General features: G+C 37.7%; 1 protein-coding gene across 2 annotated transcripts in view; it reads left to right on the forward strand.

Moving 5' to 3' along the window:
- Med13l (mediator complex subunit 13L) overlaps positions 1 to 20994 on the forward strand; it is a 195115-nt gene that overhangs the window by 24898 nt on the left and 149223 nt on the right. For both annotated transcript variants that reach the window (XM_048342889.1, XM_048342888.1), the window contains exon 2: positions 8560 to 8797. In XM_048342889.1, coding sequence (XP_048198846.1) covers positions 8560 to 8797 — 238 coding nt within the window. The remainder of the gene's footprint in view (positions 1 to 8559; positions 8798 to 20994) is intronic.

The following is a 20994-nucleotide window of genomic DNA, read 5'->3' on the forward strand; positions in this document are numbered from 1 at the left end:
TTCCTGTCCGAGCTGGCTTTGAAATGTGGGTTTTCACATCTCAGCCTCCTGAGTAGCTATGACTACAGAAGTGAGCTACCAGTGCCTTGCCAACAATATATTATTTTAACAAATGCCAAATTATCTTTTGGCTTTTGGAGTGTGATTTATATGACACTTACATTGTTCTAGGAATTTTTCTAAAATATTTGTAAAATGATGTTTTGTGAGTATTCAATGTTATTAGTAACCTTTCGCTAACTGTATTTCTTTACCACGTATTGATTAGTTTTGTTTAAATGTTACTTCCTTTCCCCTCCATGGCTTATTTACATAAAGAAATAGTTCTACATGGTTTATAAGAATGCCATTCCTTCATCTTGGTCTATATACTATCTTCTTTGGAGGCTAACACCTTCACTGTTTATTTTTTAAAATACAATTTTATTATTATTACTTTTTGTTTATGTGATACTGAGGAATTGAACCAGGGCCTCATGCATGCTAAGCAAGCACTCTCCCATTAAGCCACATTCCCAGCCCTCTCTTACTGGGTTTTGTTACATTGGTTGTTACTTGTTTCTAAACCTTAAGCTAATAATTTCCTAGACCTTCCATTATTGAAGATGAGGATTTAGCTCATTTTCTCTTTTTTTTTTTTTTTTGCCAGTCCTGGGCCTTGGACTCAGGGCCTGAGCACTGTCCCTGGCTTCTTCTTGCTCAAGGCTAGCACTCTGCCACTTGAGCCACAGCGCCGCTTCTGGCCCTTTTCTGTATATGTGGTGCTGGGGAATCGAACCTAGGGCCTCGTGTATCCGAGGCAGGCACTCTTGCCACTAGGCTATATCCCCAGCCCACCCAAACTAGTTTTAAAGTAGAGTTTGCTCAGTATTCAGTGTTAAAATTACTTTGATCGTATTAATATATGGCTCATCTATTACTAAACTGAATTCTTTTTCTATATAACTCAAAATATTATGGTAATTTTTTTAATGCTTCTTTATGTGTCTTGACCTACTTATCCCCCAATTATTTGCCTGTTTGTCTAAAATTCCCTTAAAACGCTCAACTTACATTGGATGTTTTATTAGTTTCAGCTTCCTGATGGGGTTTTCTTGGAGCCACCTAACCTGTTATAATCAGGTTTGTGTGTGTGTATATATAATAACCTGTTACAATCAGATTGATACACATGACAAGCTAGATTGTAGTAGGGATTTCATTGTTTTTTCAGCTGTGGGATTTGAACTCAGGGCCTGGGCACTGTTCCTGAGCCTCTTTGTGCTCAAGGCTAATGCTCTTATCATTCCAGCCACAGTTCTACTTCCAGTTTTTGAGTAGTTTGTACTTTTCTGCCCAGGCTGGTTGTGAACTGCAGCCCTCAGATTTCAGACTCCTGAGTAGCTAGAATTACAGGTATGAGCCGCCAATGCTTGACAGAAGTATTATTTTAAAGAAATATTTAAAAGTGTATTCTATTTCCTTGTTTGATTGTTTAGACTGGGATAGATAATCTGGTTTGGCTATAATGCTTTAGAATGCTGGAGCTAATTGCACTTTTGCCTTTTTATTTCTGGTGGTGCTATTGATAAGTCAGAAAGTTCTATGATTTTTTTTTTTTTTTGCCAGTCCTGGGGCTTGAACTCAGGGCCTGGGCTCTATTACTGAGCCTCTCTGCTCAAGGCTAGCACTCTACCACTTGGAAAGCACTACTTCCAGCTTTTTTTGTTTATGTGGTGCTGAGGAATTGAACCCAGGGTTTCATGCATGCTAGGCAAGCATTCTACCACTAAGCCACATTCCCATACCCATTTCTGATTCTTTGTATATAATCTCTTTTTACTATATAGAGGATGAGAAGAAAGTTTTTTTGTTTGTTTTTTTTCAGTATGACACAGGTTTATAGTGATAGGCCTTCTGTAAGTCTTTTTAAAACATTGTTTTGGGTACCTGCCCAAAGGCCTTTAAATCTAGAAGGCCTGCCCTCCCTCCCCTTCCCTCCCTTCCCTCCCTCCCTTCCTTCCTTCCTTCCTTCCTTCCTTCCTTCCTTCCTTCCTTCCTTCCTTCCTTCCTTCCTTCCTTCCTTCCCTCCCTCCCTCCCTCCCTTCCTCCCTCCCTCCCTCCCTCTCTTCCCTCCCTCCCTTCCTTTTGTTTGTTTCTGTCTTCCCCTCCTTCTGTCTTTCTATCCTGCTTGTCCTGGGGCTTGAACTCAGGGCCTGAGCCCTGTTCCTGAGCTTTTTTGCTCAAAGCTAGTGTTGTATCACTTGAGCAACAGTCTGCTTCTAGCTTTTTGGTGGTTAAATGGAAATAATGCTCTCATGGACTTTATTACTCAGGCTGGCTTTGAGCCATCATCTTCAGATCTTGCCTCCTGAGTAGTTTAGGACTACAGGTGTAAGCCATTGGGGGATGGCATTATGTTTTAACAAAAGCTTGCCATTCTGTGCGACTTTGTTTCCTTCTTGTGATTTCAGAGGTGACTCAATGTGTTTACTCTTATTTTCTTGATTCTACTAGAGTAATAATCCTTTTACAGGAGGAAGCCAGGTTAGGCAGACTTGGAACTTCCTAGGGCATTTATGTTTGAATGTTTCCTAAAAACCCTCCCTTCCTCCAGCCATGCTAGGAATGGAGCCCAGGAACTCTTGTGCTAGTGCTAGGCAAGGATATATCACCTATTATACATACTTGGCCCAGCAAGTTTCTTGCAATTCTGAATATCTTCTGGCAGTTCTTCTCACTGATCCTTCTAAGGCATAATAAGGATTTCATCTCATTTACAAGTTGCTTTAGTGAGTGGGATGTAATTAGCTTGAGCCAGGAGCCTTGAATTCATTTATAGTATCTAGGTCACCCCTCTCACTTTACAGCTTCTGAAGTAGAGGTGCCTTGAAGTGGAGTAGTTTTCCTAACATCATACAGGTAAATTGTTGAAAAACTAGGCCTAGAACCCATATCTCTTGATCTGCAGCAGGTGTTCTTTCTATGATGATACTACACCCTGGAATAATTTTTATTAGCACACCTGTTAATTTTACTGTTTTATCTCTGAGATGCCATGTTGAAAGTATATGTTGTTGCTCCTGAGGGATCTGGTTGTGATAGGTCACTGTAAATAAATGATCTTCAATGGGATAACTTATTTTCCACATACTATACTTAAAGAATAGGACAATAAGAATAAATGTGTTTTATTTAAGTCACATTTATGTTAGGAAGTTCATTTATCCTGCTTCTATCGTAATCTATTTAATTAGCACATTCTGAATTGACTATGGCTGCCTTTTGTTTATGGCAGCAGTCTCTGCCAGTTCAGTTCAATTTTCAGAGAATCCTGACTGCCTGTGTAACAGATGTCAGCCGTTTCTATGTTTCCCTCTAGGCTCTCTTGCTACTAGAATAGTTGTTGTACATATCCTCTAAAAATTCACTTGTGGGGGCTGGGAATATGGCCTAGTGGCAAGAGTGCTTGCCTTGTATACATGACGCCCTGGGTTTGATTCTCCAGCACCACATATATAGAAAACGGCCATAAGTGGCACTGTGGCTCAAGTGGCAGAGTGAGCCAAAAGAAGCCAGGGACAGTGCTCAGGCCCTGAGTCCAAAGCCCAGGACTGGCACACACACACGCAAAAAATCATTTGTGTACATTCTATCTTAGAGTGATAACATGTAGAAGGCATATGATTATCTGAAATTAAGTCTATTCATAGGATGGTGTGGGCATTCATACGAATTTTCGTTAATATCTCAGGAAGACTAAAGATTCATGAACTTTAGTCATTGCTAAACTGAGTTGATGACAGTTTCTTTGTAATATTTGTTTTATAATCCTCAAGAGCTAATTGTTACCATTAGCCCGTGAAAAAGCATGGCAGAATGGAAAGGATGTATGCTTTAATTTCAGTTATGGTTTAAATCCAGTTACATTTGGGATCTACCATTTTTCCATCCTTATGGCTATGAGAAAACTATTTAACCTTTTGAGTTCTAATTTCTTTTTTTGCTAGTCCTTGAGCCACAGTGCCACTTCTGGCCTTCCCTATATATGTGGTGCTGAGGAATCGAACCCAGGGCTTCATGTATATGAGGCGAGCACTCTTGCCACTAGGCCATATTCCCAACCCTCTAATTTCTTTAGCTGGTTGTAAAGATTAAGAATTATGTACAAAGATCCAAGTATGATACTTGGTATTAGAAATTAAGTATGGAGACATCACTGTGGTATCTGGTACTAGTAGGTGGTTGCTTAATAAACAGTGTTGGTGGTGGTTACTATTGTATACATATATAGATATTACTGCTTTTGTTTTCTGTATATTTTAATTTCATCCTTTTGATTCTATTTTTAAAACTAATACCTAATTGTAGTTATGAATTTATCTCTTTGAAGTAAATGCACCTTTGGGATAATTTGAATGTAAAAATACTTTATAGTAATTAGATAAAGAATTTAGAATCTTAGAGATATAGGTTGTTAGAATTTGGGACTATAAGGGTTCTTGTTAATTTTGAGGCCTTCACTTCAAACTGCAGTAACCCCTCCCCAAACCCTGCAGGCAGCTGGGGATGAAGGGGGAGACAGAACTTGGCATGGGAATTGATCTTTTGGAGACAGTTTCCCTCACTGGGTAGATGAGGCTGGCCTCAAACTCAAGATCTTGTCGCAGCCTCTTTGTGTTCACTATACCTGGCCTTGAATTTTTTTTTTAACAAAATGGTCATGGTATTTGATAACATTTTACTCTATTTGAATACAAGTCTATGATGGGAATACTTTACTTGCATAAATGATTTCAGTAACATTATGTTGTCTTTCCTCTTATCAAACATTAAATCAAAATTTAAAGCTAAGTTTTAAGGGTATCCATTTAATACTTATCCTTACTAGGCTTGATTGGTAGTTCAGTGCTGGGTTTTCCATTGAAGACTGGTATAATGATATTTAGCTTTAAAATAAAGGAAATTAAATTGCTTTAATAAATAATTGAGTCAGGCTCTGGTGGTTCACAACTGTAATCCTACTCATGAGGCTGAGATCTTAGCCAGCTCAGGCAGGAAGTCCATGAGACTTTTCTCTCCAATTAACTGTTCAAAAACCAGAAGTGGCACTATGGCTCAAAGTGGTAAAGCACTAGCCTTGAGCACAAAAGCTCAGGGGTAGCAAGTGACCAGACCCCGAGTTCAAGCTGCATGATCAACCAAAAATTTTTTGGTTATTTTTCATCTTTGGACTGAGTTATGAAACAATGAAGTTTGTAATCTCACGGTTACTGAACTTGCACTTGTAATTTATAACTCGTTACAACAGCTTTATAGAGAACATGGAGCAGGTGGCAGTGGTTTCCCTTTGCTACTGGGACCACAGCAGAGCTGCTAGGAAGTTAATGGAAGTGCCAAGATTGGGAAACAATCTTGAATCAAAGCATATATTTTGTTTGCTGAATATTGTTGGATGTTATAGTGAATAAATTTCTGTGCATGGATTTTCTTGGGGACTGACACATGTGATGTTTATTCTATGTGCCCTGGTTTTCTAACCCTTTAAATATGGTTAATGTCATTATTAGTGATATACTTATTGTTTCCCTCCACCCAAAGTTCTTAGGCACAGAACATTATCTTTTACTTAGATGATAATATCTTTTACATAGCTTTAAAAAGCCTGTTTTATTACTTATATTTTATTTCATTTTTTTGGTGTTAAAATTGATGTTAGATTTTCTCATTAAAACACATAGACATTGTTTATTTGTGGAAACAAAGGATTTTCCATAATAGAAAAATAGACAGCATTACAAGTAAAAGAAAAGAAATACTAGTACCATTATTAGTATGATGATAAGATAGTTTATATGTTTGCTGTGTGTCAAGTGCTATCCTTTTTTTTTTTTAACCAGTCCTGGGGCTTGAACCCAGAACTGGGGCACTGTTCCTGAGATTTTTTTGCTCAAGGCTAGCACTCTACCACTTGAGCCACAGTGCCACTTCTGGCCTTTTCTGTTTATGTGATACTGAGGAATCAAACCCAGGGCTTCATGCATGCTAAGCAAACACTCTACCACTAAGCCACATTCCCAGCCCTCAAGTGCTGTCTTAAGAGTGCTCCTTATAGTCATGTCTTTTTTATTTTGTAATTTATTTATTAATTAAACAAATTTTTTTGACAAGGTGTTGTGCAAAAAGGGTACAGTTACATAGTAGGGCAGTGTGTACATTTTTTTTTTTTTTTTTTTGCCAGTCCTGGGCCTTGGACTCAGGGCCTGAGCACAGTCCCTGGCTTCTTTTTGCTCAAGGCTAGCACTCTGCCACTTGAGCCACAGCGCCACTTCTGGCCATTTTCTGTATATGTGGTGCTGGGGAATCGAACCCAGGGCTTCATGTATACGAGGCAAACACTCTTACCACTAGGCCATATTCCCAGCCCCCAGTGTGTACATTTCTTGTGATATCTTACACCCTGTTTTTCTTTCCCTTCCCTAGGTCAGGTAGACATATATACAATACACAATGTACCAAGAACATATACAGTAGCCACGTGGCCCACGCCAAAGAAAATTTGCCTAGGGCTTTAAATGTAATGTCGACATTAGACAATATGTCGTATAGTCATGTCTTGATATCTGAGTAATTGGTTCCAGGACTTCTCTGTAGATACTCAAATCTGAGGATGCTCTAGTCTTTTATATAAACATAGTAATTACATATAAACTGTGTACTTCTGTATACCTTGAATTATCTTTGGATTATTCATGGTTAATATGGTAAAGCACTTTGTAAGTAGTTATGATACCTTATTGTTTTGGAAAGAAGGTCTACTTGTTCAGTATATAGACAGTTATTTTTTCCCAACATGTTTGATGTGTAGTTTGTTAAATCCAGGGATGTGAAAATAGTAGAGGTATTTATCATGAATCTTAACCTGGCTGTTTGGTTTCAAACAGGAGGTAATCAGGAAAATGTGTTCAAGGATTTTACAAATTATAATAGTGAAGAAAGCTGAGAATTGTCCAGTTCTTGCCAGGTGCTCAAGTTACATTTTCTTCAAATATTGGATAGAATATTACACAAACATTAAACTTGTTTTTGAAGAGTAATAAGATAAAGGAGGATATAAAATTATCCAGTATAGTTTCACTAAACAAAACAGAAAGAACATACGATAATTATTTCTGGTGTGTTTATAGTGAATTATTTTAGAACTTAAAAAAAAGTTTTTTTTAGGGGCTGGGGATATGGCCTAGTGGCAAGAGTGCTTGCCTCCTATGCATGAGGTCCTCCTGGGTTCAGTTTCCCAGCACCACATATTCAGAAAATGGCCAGAGGTGGCGCTGTGGATCAAGTGGCAGAGTGCTAGCCTTGAGCAAAAAGAAGCCAGGGACAGTGCTCAGGCCCGAGTCCAAAGCCCAGGACTGCCCCTCCCCCACCCCCCCCAAAAAAGTTTTTTTTTTTTGGGGGGGGGTGCTAGTCGTAGGGCTTGAACTCAAGGACTGTGCACTGCTGTCCCTGTGCGTTTTTTGCTCAATGCTAGCACTCTGCCACATGAGCCACAGCTCCACTTCTGACTTTTTAGTGGTTATTTGAAGATGAGAGTCTCACAGACTTTTCAAAGCCTGGGCTAGCTTTGAACTGCCATCCTGAGATCTTGGCCTCTTGAGTGGCTAGGATTACAGGTGTGAACCATGGGCACCCTGCTGAAGTTTAGTTTCCTACATTTAAACTCTTGAGAGCAATCATAAAATATAAATGCATGTAATGGAACAAAGTGACAGCTTCTCTTCTCTTCTTGTTTAAAGTTTCCCTGTTTTAAAATGTGTTTAAGAAACAAAAGACCAAACTACATTAGGGAGTTGTTACAGAAGGAAAGCTTTTCTGTGTGCTGCATATTAAGTAACAGGAGTAAATTGCTGATAAGTGCTTCAGTTTTGTTAGCAGTTTCTTTCTAAATAGCCTTTGGGCATACATGATGAGGTGGTATGATACTGCATGTTAACTGCTTTCCTGATTGAAAAGGATTTAAACTGAATGGGAAGAAATTGAGAAAAACCTTTGAAAGAAATTATTTCACTTCTACAGGTTGATGAGTATCCCTTATCTGAAATGGTTGGGACCAGAAGTGTTTCAGATTTCAAAGCCTTTCAAATTCTGGACTGTTTGTATATACTTTAGTAACTGAGCATTCCTCATCTGAAGAAATATATGATGCTTTGAAGTTTGGACTTGGGAACATTATAGATTGTGGATGTTTGGATTAGGTAGGGATGCTCAAACTGTGCACATATTTTAAAACTCTTACCTGATTTTCCAATGTAATTTATGAGTATAGTAAGTGTTTAGGCAAATAAAATGGTTTATTATCATATAAGATTAACAACTAGGTAGAAATCATGATAGAAATTGACACCTCTCACCCTCCAAATTAAGAAGGATGGATGTACATTTTTCACTGGGAAAAATCTTATGCTGTTAATTTAAGTGTATTTATTTTAGCAAATTGGTTTTTCTCCATGGACATTGTTTATAGTGCCCTATAAGTAAAAGGAAAAAATGAAAACCATTGCATTTTCTTGTCTTTTCTAGGCTGAACTCACGGGGATCAAATGGCGTAGGTACAATTTTGGAGGGCATGGGGACTGTGGACCCATAATTTCAGCCCCAGCCCAGGATGACCCAATCCTGTTAAGTTTCATCCGCTGTCTGCAAGCCAACCTGCTGTGTGTATGGCGTCGTGATGTCAAACCAGATTGCAAAGAGTTATGGATATTCTGGTGGGGAGATGAACCCAACCTAGTGGGTGTGATACATCATGAGCTTCAGGGTAAGGATTTTGTTTTTTCTTGAAAATTATTTGCATCACATTTTCTGGAACAGTGGCAAAATTGAAAAGTTTGAAAGAATTGCTTAAAAGAAAGATCCTGGGTTTAATATTGGGTGTCTGTCAAAAGGAACATCCTCTCTCTTACTTCTTTATTCCTTCTCCTATTTTCTTTTTCAGATTCTCTTTTCCTTTCTTAGCTTTGCTGAGAATTAGAACCTTGTAAAACAACTATTGTTAAAGGATATGGTTTGTGTCCCGTGGGTATATGGTGTGGAAATGTGGTGTGGAAACGAGCTCTGATCCACTGTTTTCAAATACTAGTAAATTGTGTGTAATTAGCAGGACAGTGAAAGGAACACAGTTGTTTTTTCACATATTGTGGCTATTGAGCTACGTTGCCAGCTGAGCTCTTTGGTGCAAAATTGGAAAGAAATACAGAAATGTAACCCAAGCCTTATTAGACAAAATTGAGATGGTACTGGATAATTACTTATATAGGATCTTAGTACCTTTTCTCTTACTTTGTTCCTACATTTTATGTAATTCAGCTATTCCAGGATATATTGGCTCCAATGTTGACTAATTTTAACTTCAGATTGCATCTGGTATCTGAAAATTTCAAATTAATATAAAAGCTTCACTATTCCAAGTGCTTTTTAATATACATTATACATTCACAACCAGAAAAAATTAATAATAGTATTTGATTTTTAGTTAAAGTTTTTAAAAATCCCTTTGCTGAACACTTTCTATGAAGTGTACTGTGGAATTTTTCTAAATCAGGACTAGTTCCAGGTTTTATTTTATTTTCAAATTAATTTTATTTTTGGATTTTTAGAGCCAGAATCTTATATTGTAACTCAGGCTAGCCTGGAATTCTCCATACTCCTGCTTAAGCCTTTTGAGTGTAAAGGTGTGTGCTGTTATTTCTGGCTTTAATGCCAATCTTTCTTTAAGAGTGCTCTTTTCTGATTTAGTGTCCCGTGGCTAATTTTTACTTTCTCCAAGCTACTTATTAATTTGTGGTTGAAAAAATTTAATGTTTGAAACATTTTGTCTGTGCTATTATTTTTTTAAAGGAAGGAGAGGACTAAATTTAATGTCTGTGGTCTGTTCTAAAACTTATAAATTTGCCTGTAGAATTTTTTTTTACTTCTTTGAAGTCTTTTTCTTTTTTGTGTGTGTGTGTGGCCAGTGGTATCTGCTGTCATAGCAGCTAGGGGGCGGTACACCACAGTGGACGAATTGAACTATCATATGGTCCATTTATTCAACTCAAATCTTTCTCCTGGTACTTATAGGGCACTTGCTATATAAGTACAAAATCATAGTCTGGGAGAGGTGGATTTCTTAGCTGCTAATTGGCAATATCTCAGAATCCATGCTCAACCACCTACTTAATGTGATCAGTAGATGACTTAGGGAGGACTAGAGTCTTAGAACATCTGGATTTTTTATTAAATTCACAGTTGTTTTAGATTCCATATATAGATTAGTTTTTTAACTATTTTTTGGTAAAGAATTAAGCAAAGATTGACTTATTTTAAAAATTACAGAAATAGTATGTTTTAATTACAAAATTAAAAAGAAAAACAGAACCACCAAATGAAGAGAGAACACCAAAAGAATTCTAACCTAAACAAGAGGTGTTAAAAATTAGCATATATTAGTTATATGGGGGAAGGGAGAGTTCTGTTGCCATGTTTTCCACACATGTAAATAAGGTATTTTGACCAACCTCACACATTCTGTCATTCTGTCCCATCTAATTCTCCTTCTGAAGACATTTTACCAGATTTCATTTTTGTATTTCCAAACAAACCTTTTTGATCACATTCATCCTCACTAATGCTCTTTGTTCATTATCCCTTTCCCGCTGGTGCCCTTTTCCCCATTTGAGCCTCTCAAACAGTTGGTATAGTAATACAAAATGAAATCGGTGTAATGCTGATTTGTGACTCAGTCCTTTTTTAACTTATTAATATATTGCAGAAATTGTTTGCAATATATGATTGTTTTCATTATAATTGCTTCCCCCCCCCGCCCCGCCCCTTCAATCCTGTGGCTTGAACTCTGGGCCTTTTTGCTCCCTGAGCTTTTTGCTCAAGGCTAGCACTCTACCCCCCTTGAATTACAGTTCTACTTCTGTTTTTTTGGGGGTAGTTTTAGTGGAGATAAGAGTCTCATGGACTTTCCTGCCCTGGCTGGCTTTGAACTGTGATCTCAGTCTCCAGAGTAGGTAGTATTACAGGCATGAGCCACCAGTGCCTGGCTTATTTTTGAGTTTTAGAATTGTAAACTTTTATCCTGTCTGTTACCAGGAGTATTACAGTACCAGAACAATGATAGGTCTTGAATATGCCCTGTTCCTTTAATGCTAATGTTGTATTTTGAGAAAGTTGTTAGATGAAGTATCCACTTTTTTTTTTCTTTTTTGCCTGAGCACTGTCCCTGGCTTCTTTTTGCTCAAGGCTAGCACTCTCCCTCTTGAGCCACAGTGCCACTTCTGGCCTTTTCTGTTTATGTGGTGCTGAGGAATCGAACCCTGGGCTTCGTGCATGCTAGTCAAGCACTCTACCACTAAGCCACATTCCCAGTCCCAAGTGTCTACTTTTGTATGTAAAAGTAGTTGAAATGACTCATCCTAATATTAGGAAATAATTGAAAGTTAATTAACAGAATGAATGGCATTAAAAACTTCCATTTCAAAAGAGGGGAATAGGACATGTGGGACATTCATGAATGAAGAACTCAAAAAGAGTATTTTAAATCTTATAATTTGAAAATAATTAGATTTTTTGTTTTGGGTGCCAGTTCCAGGGCTTGAACTCAGGACCTGGGCACTGTCGCTGAGCTTCTTTTGCTCAAGGCTAGCACTCTGCCACTTGAGTCACAGTGCCAGTCACACTTCTGCATTTTGGTAATGAATTGGAGATAAGAATCTCATGGGCTTTCCTGCCTGGGCTGGCTTTGCACCCTGATCCTCAGATCTCAGCCTCCTGAGTAGCTAGGATTATAGGCATGAGCTATCAGTGCCCAGTGATATTTAGAAATTTATTCTCTACTATATTTGAGTCATTTCATTTTGGGTAAATTTTAGCAGAATCCTGTTAGGAGATATGAGCACTAAATACAACAGCATTATTATTTGTAACAACTTTCTTTTATAGGGACATTTTGATTACTTCAATATACTTTTTAGGTATATTTTGGCCTTTCCCTTTGTTATTATGGGATTTCCCAAACAGCATACGACTAAGAAACACCATGTAAAATATAACACTAAAGCAACCATCTTACATTTAGATACATAAGGTACCCCAATAAAATGAGACTAATCCTGTAGTACACCTGCACATTCTTTTTATTATATTGCACTTAAAATTGCTATGAAGTAGTTTGAGAGAAGGCAGTAACACATTTATGGTCTTCCCTGTCATTTGGATGAAGGTTTCTGTACTCTTGCTGGGGGCACTATGCTGTTGGCATAGTGGTTTAGAGTGGCTTAGAGAGTGGGTTAGAGTGTGGAGTGTTTGAGTTTCAATGCCTGCATGATCAGTTAATAGCTGGATGTCTTTGGTCAAGTTATTAAGCTGATCATTGTCTCAGTTTTCTCACTGTAAATTGGATTATGAGGCTAAAGTTAATAAAGTACCAAGAGTAAAACACACAGCAGTTAATCTATAATTGTTGCTGCCATTGTGCTGTTGACAATTAACTCACATCAACGGACGTTTTAGTATTTTTTAAAATAATAAACTCTAAAGTATATTACGAAATGGTCAATACTCTTTTAAGATTTTAGCCTGTTATATCCCTGGAAGGTAGCGCTGTGATTGTACTGCCTTCTGGCCAAAGAGAAATTGCTATGAAAATCCATTTGGACTTGCAAAATCATTTGATGTAAACCAACTGAACAACTCATGGGGGGAGAGGGAAATGGAGAGGGGGGAGGGGGGAATGAGGGAGGAGGTAACAAACAGTACAAGAAATGTACCCAAGGCCTAACGTATGAAACTGTAACCTCTCTGTACATCACTTTGACAATAAATAAGAAAAAATCCATTTGGGAATCAAACTTAAACATTCATTCTGTTATCTGAGAATACAGATTAAAATTAAAATTATATTTGAAAACATCGGTTATGCACTAAACTTTGTATTTTGGGCTTTATTTTTTTTCCTTTGGTGATTGGACCTAGGGGCTTTGTGTATGCTAAGGCAAGTGATTTATCAGTGAGCTATGTCCTAATCCTTCATTAGTCTTGAACAATTCGATGTTATTATATATGCCTTTGCTCTTTTGGCTTTTCAATAAATTTTCCTTATTTTCTATTGAATTTCTGAGATGAATACAGTATGCTAAGTTGGCTTCTAATCTAAACAAAGTCATGTTATAAACATAATTTTTTGGCCATTTCAGTGCCTATTAGTGATGCTACCTGAGAAATTAAAAAAAAACTATCATATGGTTAGTGTCAGTAATTTACTTTGGAGCTCCATCTATGCAACGGTTTTAAAGCAGTTTTCCACAAATACTGGGCTACATACATACCTATTTCTTGAAAAAAATGCCCCCTCTCTAAAACTGGATTTTGTTTGATCCCAGCAGTTTCTGATCGTTATTTGGCAGTGAGTTCAGTGGAGTAGCAGCATTTTCTCGTAGCCTATGCAGGACTGAACTAAAGGGTTTCACCAGTATCCACATGATCTTAAAATTAGTTTTTTTCCTTTTTTTTTTAATGCTATGATAGTGTATTTGAATGAATGTGAGCTAGTTGCCAAGTTATTCTGTGGATAAACACCCTATAGTTTGTAGTTAATCATGCAACAGAACTGGTTTGATTTAAAAAAAAAAGATAAGAATTGGATAAAGACAAAGTTATTACCTTTGTGGCAAAGTGAAGGCAGTTAGAGTGTCCACAGTCTGTTAATCATTACTAGCTTCTTTTTCCTATCTAGTGTAATATCTTATGTAAAATATCTTTTCTAGAAGTTATTTTTATTTCTGACTTTGCTTGGAGAAAATAAGACTTTAAAATTATTTTTTTGTGCTGATCCTGTGGTTTGAACTCTGAGCCTGGGTACTGTCCCTGAGCTTTTATGCTCAAGGCTAGCACTCTATCACTTGAGCCTCTGCTCTGCTTGTGGCTTTTTTTGTTGCTTAATTGGAGATGAGTCTCATGGAATTTTATGCCTGGGCTGGCTTTGAACCATGATCCTCAGATCTCAGCCTCCTTAGTAGGTAAGATTGATTACAGGTATGAGTCACTGGCACCGGTAAAAATAAGACATTTTTTTGTTTATTCTCCTGAAGGATGTGTGTGTGTGTGCGCGCGCGTGCGTGCGCACCAATACAAGGGCATAGAGTTAGGGCCTGGGCACTTAGTTTTTTCTGCTCAATGAAAGCACTATCACTGTGCCACAGCTCCATTTACAGCTTTTTAGTGACTGCTTGGAGGTAAACAGCCTCACAGACTCTCCTGTCAGCTGCTTTCTAATCTTGATCCTCATATGTCAGCCTCCTCTTAGTAGCTATGATTATAGGCAAGAGCCACCAATGCCTAGCTAAGGCTTACTTTCAGATACACTAGTAAGCCTTTGTAAGTAAATATTTATGAACACATACCTGAGGAAGGGGGGAGGTATAACTCTCTTCCAGGTTCCAGGTGAGGCCTCCCTTATTCAGCTTAAGGTATTCTTCACAGGTAATAGTGTTTTTTTTTTTTTTTTTTTGTTTTTTTTTTGTGTGTGTGGTGTGTGTATGTGGCAGGGGATACCTGTCCTGAGTCTTGAACTCAGGACCTTGTGCTCTTGATTGGCATTTTTCTTTGTAGGTGGCCCTCTACCACTTGAGCCATGCCTCTGGCTAGCTCTGGCTTTTTGCTAGATATTTGGAGATAGTCTCTTAGATTTGGATTGTCTGCCTGGCTGGTGTGATCTCACGCATCCTTCCTAAGTAGCTAGGATTATAGGTATGAGCCACTGGCATTCAGCTTTTGAAGTTATTTATACAAGTTATTCTGGCATTTTCTATTTATAAGAATGTGTGTTACTCATGTTGAAATATATTTAGTCTGAAGGGAAAAAATTCCATTGAATTTCTCTCTGTCGGTTATAAACTCTGTGGGGATAGCCTCGTATTTGACTTCTGTCCATCATTGTTATCCCAGGATTAGCATCATTTGTAGCACATGTTTATTGAATAAACTAATTAGAACATTACAAGTCTGTATAAAGATGTTTAATCTAGCACCATTGCTTAGCAGGTAGCTTCAGCATTCTGGACTACATGTGAAAACATGCTCTTGCAACAAAAGGCTGCATGTGAACCAAATTTGGAAGATTTCCTTGTTTCACAGATTTGGTTTTAATCATGTATGGAGAAGACAGTGATTTTCTTTGTAGCTCTTTATTTTTACAGTCTATAATTTAGTTACTAAGCTGGAAATGTGTACAGTTTTACTTAAAATTAGTTGGATAATGTTCTGTAAGTAACTTTATTTAGTTTCATAGGTAGTAGCTCGGGCACTTGTCAAAAAGCACAGGCTGTAATTATACTGTAGAACAGATGGCTATATAAAAGTACTATTTATTGGGATACAGTGCTGAATGATATTTGTGTATCAGAATCCTTGTTAGCTTATGGATTCATCATGAGTGGATTGACCTTGGGCTATTACACATAATACAAATTGCTAGTCCAACACTGAAGTTGATATTTGCTAAATGGAAATGATGAGCTATAATTTTGTCAGTATAGTCTTAAATCATATGGGCATTAGATGTTTAAAAAAGTACTCTCATACTGATTATTTTCTGTCTTTGCCTGGACAAGGATGTTTATAATATCTAAGCCCTTCCTTCTGAAAGGATTTTAATATAAAAGAATTAAGATTATGCTCGGCGCTGGTGGCTCCTGTAATCCTAGCTACTCAGGAGGCTGAGATCTGAGGATTGTGGTTCAAAACTGGCCTGTGTGGGAAAGTCGGTGAGACTCTTAGTCTCCAATCAAAGTGGTATAGCGCTAGTCTTGAACAAAAAAGCTCAGGGACAGGGTCCAGTGCTGAGTTCAAGCCCCATGACCAACCAAGAAAAAAAATTAGGATTATGTTCCTTATTTTTTAAGCAGGGATTGTGATCTAATAATCCCTTGAAAAATACTGTGTATGTTGCATCTCAATTATCAATTGAGCAGAGTATTTTAAAAATTTTACTAGTATTACATGTACAAAATTAAAAAAAACAACAACACTAAAAGTAACAAGATTTTTGACTAATAAGGATCACTACTTCCATAATAAACTATGACTATGCCAAAATAAACCAATTCCTTTTTCCACATTTTTTAATTTGTAGAATTTAAAAAAAGTACTGTTTCCTCACAGTTAAATAAAAATTAAATTTTACAGTAACAGTAATGCAGATTTATTGGTAGTTTAAAAATTATGTGTTGAAAATAAGGAACCAGACAATAATTAGTAGAAAAGGATTTTATCTACTTAGTTTTTAAGGATTTTAATTTGGGAAATTGATTTCTAATTTATGGCAAATTTTATTAATATTGCAGACAACACAGTTTAAATTCAGCCTTAAAGGCTAGCCTGGTTCTATTTGTAGGGGCTCCTTTTTTTTTTTTTTTCTCCCACTATCAGGCACCAGAGCTCTGCTTTTTGGAGTGATTTCAGCCACCAAGTTATTGATAGTAACATGCTCTAGTCCTTTGTCCTTAATTATGTTTTATACAAAAGCCAAACCCCAAATCTTACCACTTGAAATCATCATCTTTACAGTATGCCTTCAATGTATCCTTTTAGCCACATTCCATTAATTTAGGTAGCTCTTAGTAGTTCTCTTACGCATTCTCTCACCAGTAGTCACTGCTCTAGTCTGTGCATTTTTGTTCACCTTGTTAACCATACTCTAAGGCTGCCTAGACTTCTACAGTTCACTTCTTATGTGCTATCCATTATGCTATGTGTTTGATGATCAGTTTTAGGTAAAAAATAGTTTTGGACTTAATCTTTCTAAATCATAATGTGAATGACTTATAGGGAAATACTCAAGATTTCTACTAATTTTCCCTTACACCTTTAAAAAAATTATTTATTGTCAGAGTGGTGTACAGAGGGTTTACAGTGTCATATATAAGGCAGTGTGTACATTTCTTATCCAACTTGTTACCTTCTCCCTCTTTTTTTTTTTTTTTTTTTTTTGGCCACTTGGGCTTGAACTGGACTGAGCACTGTCCCTGGCTTCTTTTTGCTCAAGGCTAGCACTCTACTGCTTGAGCAACAGTGCCATTTCTGGCATTTTTTATATATGTAGTGCTAAGGAATTGAATCCAGGGCTTCATGTATGCAAGGCAAGCACTCTACCTCTAGGCCATATTCCCAGCTCTGCCTTTTGTATTTCTTATCAGTTTTGTTTAGTATATGAAATAGGTTCAGTAGTTATGAATAGATGGCAGCTTTTACCACGTTGGTTGGTACTATTAATTTAACCAGTTGAACACTAGGGGGACTGTAGACTAATCACTGACTTTTTCTTCAGTTCAGATGCTTTCTTTGAATAGTAGAACCACAGCCTTGTTTTCAGCTTCCTTGTTTTCCTACATATTTGACCCAAAGTTTTTATGGCTTCTAAGAGTTATCATCATCATCTTCTTCTCTTCTTGCACATTCTAGGCAAGTTGTTCTACCATTGAGTCATATTCCCAGCCCAAAAGTGGGTATCTAGAAATTGCTATGTAAATAATAGTTTTTCCCGGAAGTCTCTGAGTAGAAGACAGTTAAGCTGGATGAAGTAAATAATGAAGCAGTAAGTAATTCCAATTCTTACTTTAGAGTGATTTAAAGTAACTCAGTGATTATTTAATGTATTTTATGAAAAGATGAATCACTTTAGTGATACAGTAAAATAATCTGCTAGTTGTCTTTTAGGAATATGTCACATTGCCATTGAAATCATAAATATTATTGGTTTCTGGGAACAGAAAGAGGTAATCCAGGCTTAAAGAGTTGAAGTAGGAGACAATAACTATGTAATTTTGCTCTGGCATGCTAAAACTTAAATGTCTTATGTTCCCAACCATCCTTTGCTTCATCCAGAGCTATTGCTTTAATTTATTGCTCTTACTTTCCTAAAGTGTATGTATCACTCAGTTTTTTTCTTTTTTTTTTTTTTTGCCAGTCCGGGGGGCCTGAACTCAGGGCCTGAGCACTGTCCCTGGCTTCTTTTTTGCTCAAGGCTAGTGCTCTGCCCCTTGAGCCACAGCGCCACTTCTGGCCTTTTTCTTTATATGTGGTGGATTTGAACCCAGGGCTTCATGTATACAGGCAAGCACTCTTGCTACTAGGCCATATTCCCAGCCCCAGTTTTTTTTCTTTTCTAAAAAAAGTTATTTTTGTTTTATCACTCAGTTTTTAGTTTTACTAGTTTTTGCATCCTTACCATATGAAGGGCATGTCTTTTTTTTTCTTTCTTTTTTTTTCCCTGTCAGCCCTGGAGCTTGAACTCAGTGCCTGAGCCCTGTCCCTGGATTCTTTTTGCTTTAGGCTAGCATTCTACCACTTGAGCCACAGCTCCACTTCTGGCGTTTTCTATATATATGTGGTGCTGAGGAATTGAACCCAGGGCTTCATGTGTGCGAAGCAAGCATTCTACCACTAGGCCATATTCTCAGCCCCTCTTTCCTTTTTGTGGGGGGAGGCAGTCCTGGGGCTTGAACTCAGGGCCTGAGGACTGTCCTTGACCTTTTTTTGCTCAAGGCTAACACTCTAACACTTGAGCCACAGCACCACTTCTTGCCTTTTCTGTTTATGTGGTGCTGAAGAATCGAACCGAGGGCCTCATGCATGCTAGGCAAGCACTACCGCCAGGCCATATTCCCAGTCCCCTTACTTCCATATATTATATTGTATTTTCAGTCAAGTAAGTTTTGTCTTTTCGTCTCCCCTCTCCCCTCTCCTCTTTCTTTCTTTCTTTTTTTTTCCCCTCTCCTCTTTCTACTCACTCTCTCCTTCCCCTTTCTTCTTCCCCTCCTTGCCTACCTGCCTGTTGGGTCTTGCTATATATAGCCTGGGCTTGCTTGAGACCTCTCAATTCTCCTGCCTTAGCCTCTCAAATGCTGGAATTATAGATGTGTTCTGTCAGCCTAGTTTCTTTTTTTTTTTTTTTTTCCCCCTCTGATGGTTTACTTCCCATACAGAGTATTTTAAATTAGCTTTCTTCTCTTTGTGATCAGAGAGTTTGAATCTTCTTTGTGGGTTTTTTTTTTTGGGGGGGGGAAGGGCCCAGTCCTGGGGCTTGAACTCAGGGCCTGAGCACTGTCCCTGGCTTCCTTTTTGCTCAAGGCTAGAACTCTGCCAACTTGAGCCACAGCGCCACTTCTGGCCGTTTTCTGTATATGTGGTGCTGGGGAATCCAACCCAGTGGCACTCTTGCCCCTAGGCCATATTCCCAGCCCCTGGTGTGGTATATTTGGAATGGCAAGATAAGATATCTTGTAATATTTTATGATTCCCATCCAGTATCAGCCTTTATTCAGGGGATTGTAATTCCTTTAATTGGGGCATGAGATTTAGAGACCACATTCTGAGCACTGGGATTTTTATTGATGCTAACTTAGTGTCTTAGGGTATTTAAGTAAACAGACATAGACACATATACACACGTATATATAATACATATATGTATAATATATATAATACATATATTTAAATTTTATTTATTTTGGGGGGTTGGTCATGGGGCTTGGACTCAGGGCCTGGGTGCTGTTTCTGAGCTTTTTCCACTCAAGTCTATCACTCTACCACTTTGAGCCACAGTACCACTTCCAGTTTTCTGGTAGCTAATTGGAGATAAGAGTTTCCTGGACTTTCCTGCCTGGGCTGCTCCAAATTCTTAGCCTCAGATCTCAGCCTCCTGTGTAGCTAGGATGACAGGTATGAACTACTGGTGCCTGGCAAAAAATTTTTTTTTTATTTAAGATAAAGTATAAGACTGGGGATGTAGTGCAGTGGTAGAACACTTGCTTAGTATTTGTGGAAGAGCCTGTGTTTGAGCCTTAACTCCTTCCTTCCCCCAAACAAAGATAAAGTACATAATGCTTCATATTGATATTTGGCAACTCAGGTTTAGGTGAAGCACATTCATAGAATCTGCAAGTTTGGAAATTCAATTTGAAACACACTGATTTAATGTAGTCCCTCTATTCTTGCTGGTGAGGAAATTAAAAGGTTCTACATTGATTTCTGTGTCAAGCAATTATGAAACAAATTTGATAAGGTTTAGCAAAGCCCATTGCTCTTCTTTCTAGATTCTTAGTATCGATCTCCACTAGAATAGGAGTGCTTTTGTAAAAATTCAGAATTTTTCATTCTGCTAGGTTTTTCTTAAATCTTGGAGTTCCTTCTAACTTTGCATTTACTCCCAAGGTTTTATTTGAAGAAACTTAATTTTCCTAGCACATTAAAATTGCCTTATTGAGGAGGACCTAACTGAATTTGTGGGGAGATGCTGACTTGGAAGGACTATGGAGTCTGGTGTTGGGTGGGGATGAGAGCCGGTGGTTACTAGGAGATTGAAGGGTCACTGTATCACAGCCTTGGGTGGTTTGGAAATGCTTAAATAACCTCCTCTTTGAGGGCCTGACTTGTTTAAAGTTATATAGCTTATTAGTGGCAGAGTCAGAATTGCATCCTGGTCTCTGATAAGGAAGTGCTTTTTCAATTTTTTTTCTGGCTTCCTCTTTTTGCCTTTAATGTTGTGTGGATAGCTATAGCAGGCATATGATATTTCGTCTTGTTTTCAAGACTAATATCCTATAAATTGCTGTTTATCTTTCAGAATTCTTAAGCTCTTTAAAATAATTCTGCTTTGAATTAAGGGTACTCTTAACTGCCAAAATCATTATTGAGCTTCTCTAGTCATTTGTTTTCTTAAAATTGAAATAAAACTTTCTGAACACAGCCTCACTGAATATGGATTTCAGAGCCATAATAATAATGTTTCTTGCCTCTGCAGATTCTGAATTGATCTGAGTTTGGCAGTGAATTATGTGTGTGTTATTTCAGGAATTTTGCACATGCCCTGCTTTAAACCACTGATTATTTTTGTAAAACGCTGTTGTGTGGATTTGGCTCATTCCATTGATGCTGAACTCATCAGATGGCTATATTGTCTTCTAGGAATGT

The sequence above is a fragment of the Perognathus longimembris genome, chromosome 3 (assembly GCF_023159225.1).
Source record: "Perognathus longimembris pacificus isolate PPM17 chromosome 3, ASM2315922v1, whole genome shotgun sequence".
NCBI classification, from domain to species: Eukaryota; Metazoa; Chordata; class Mammalia; order Rodentia; family Heteromyidae; genus Perognathus; species Perognathus longimembris.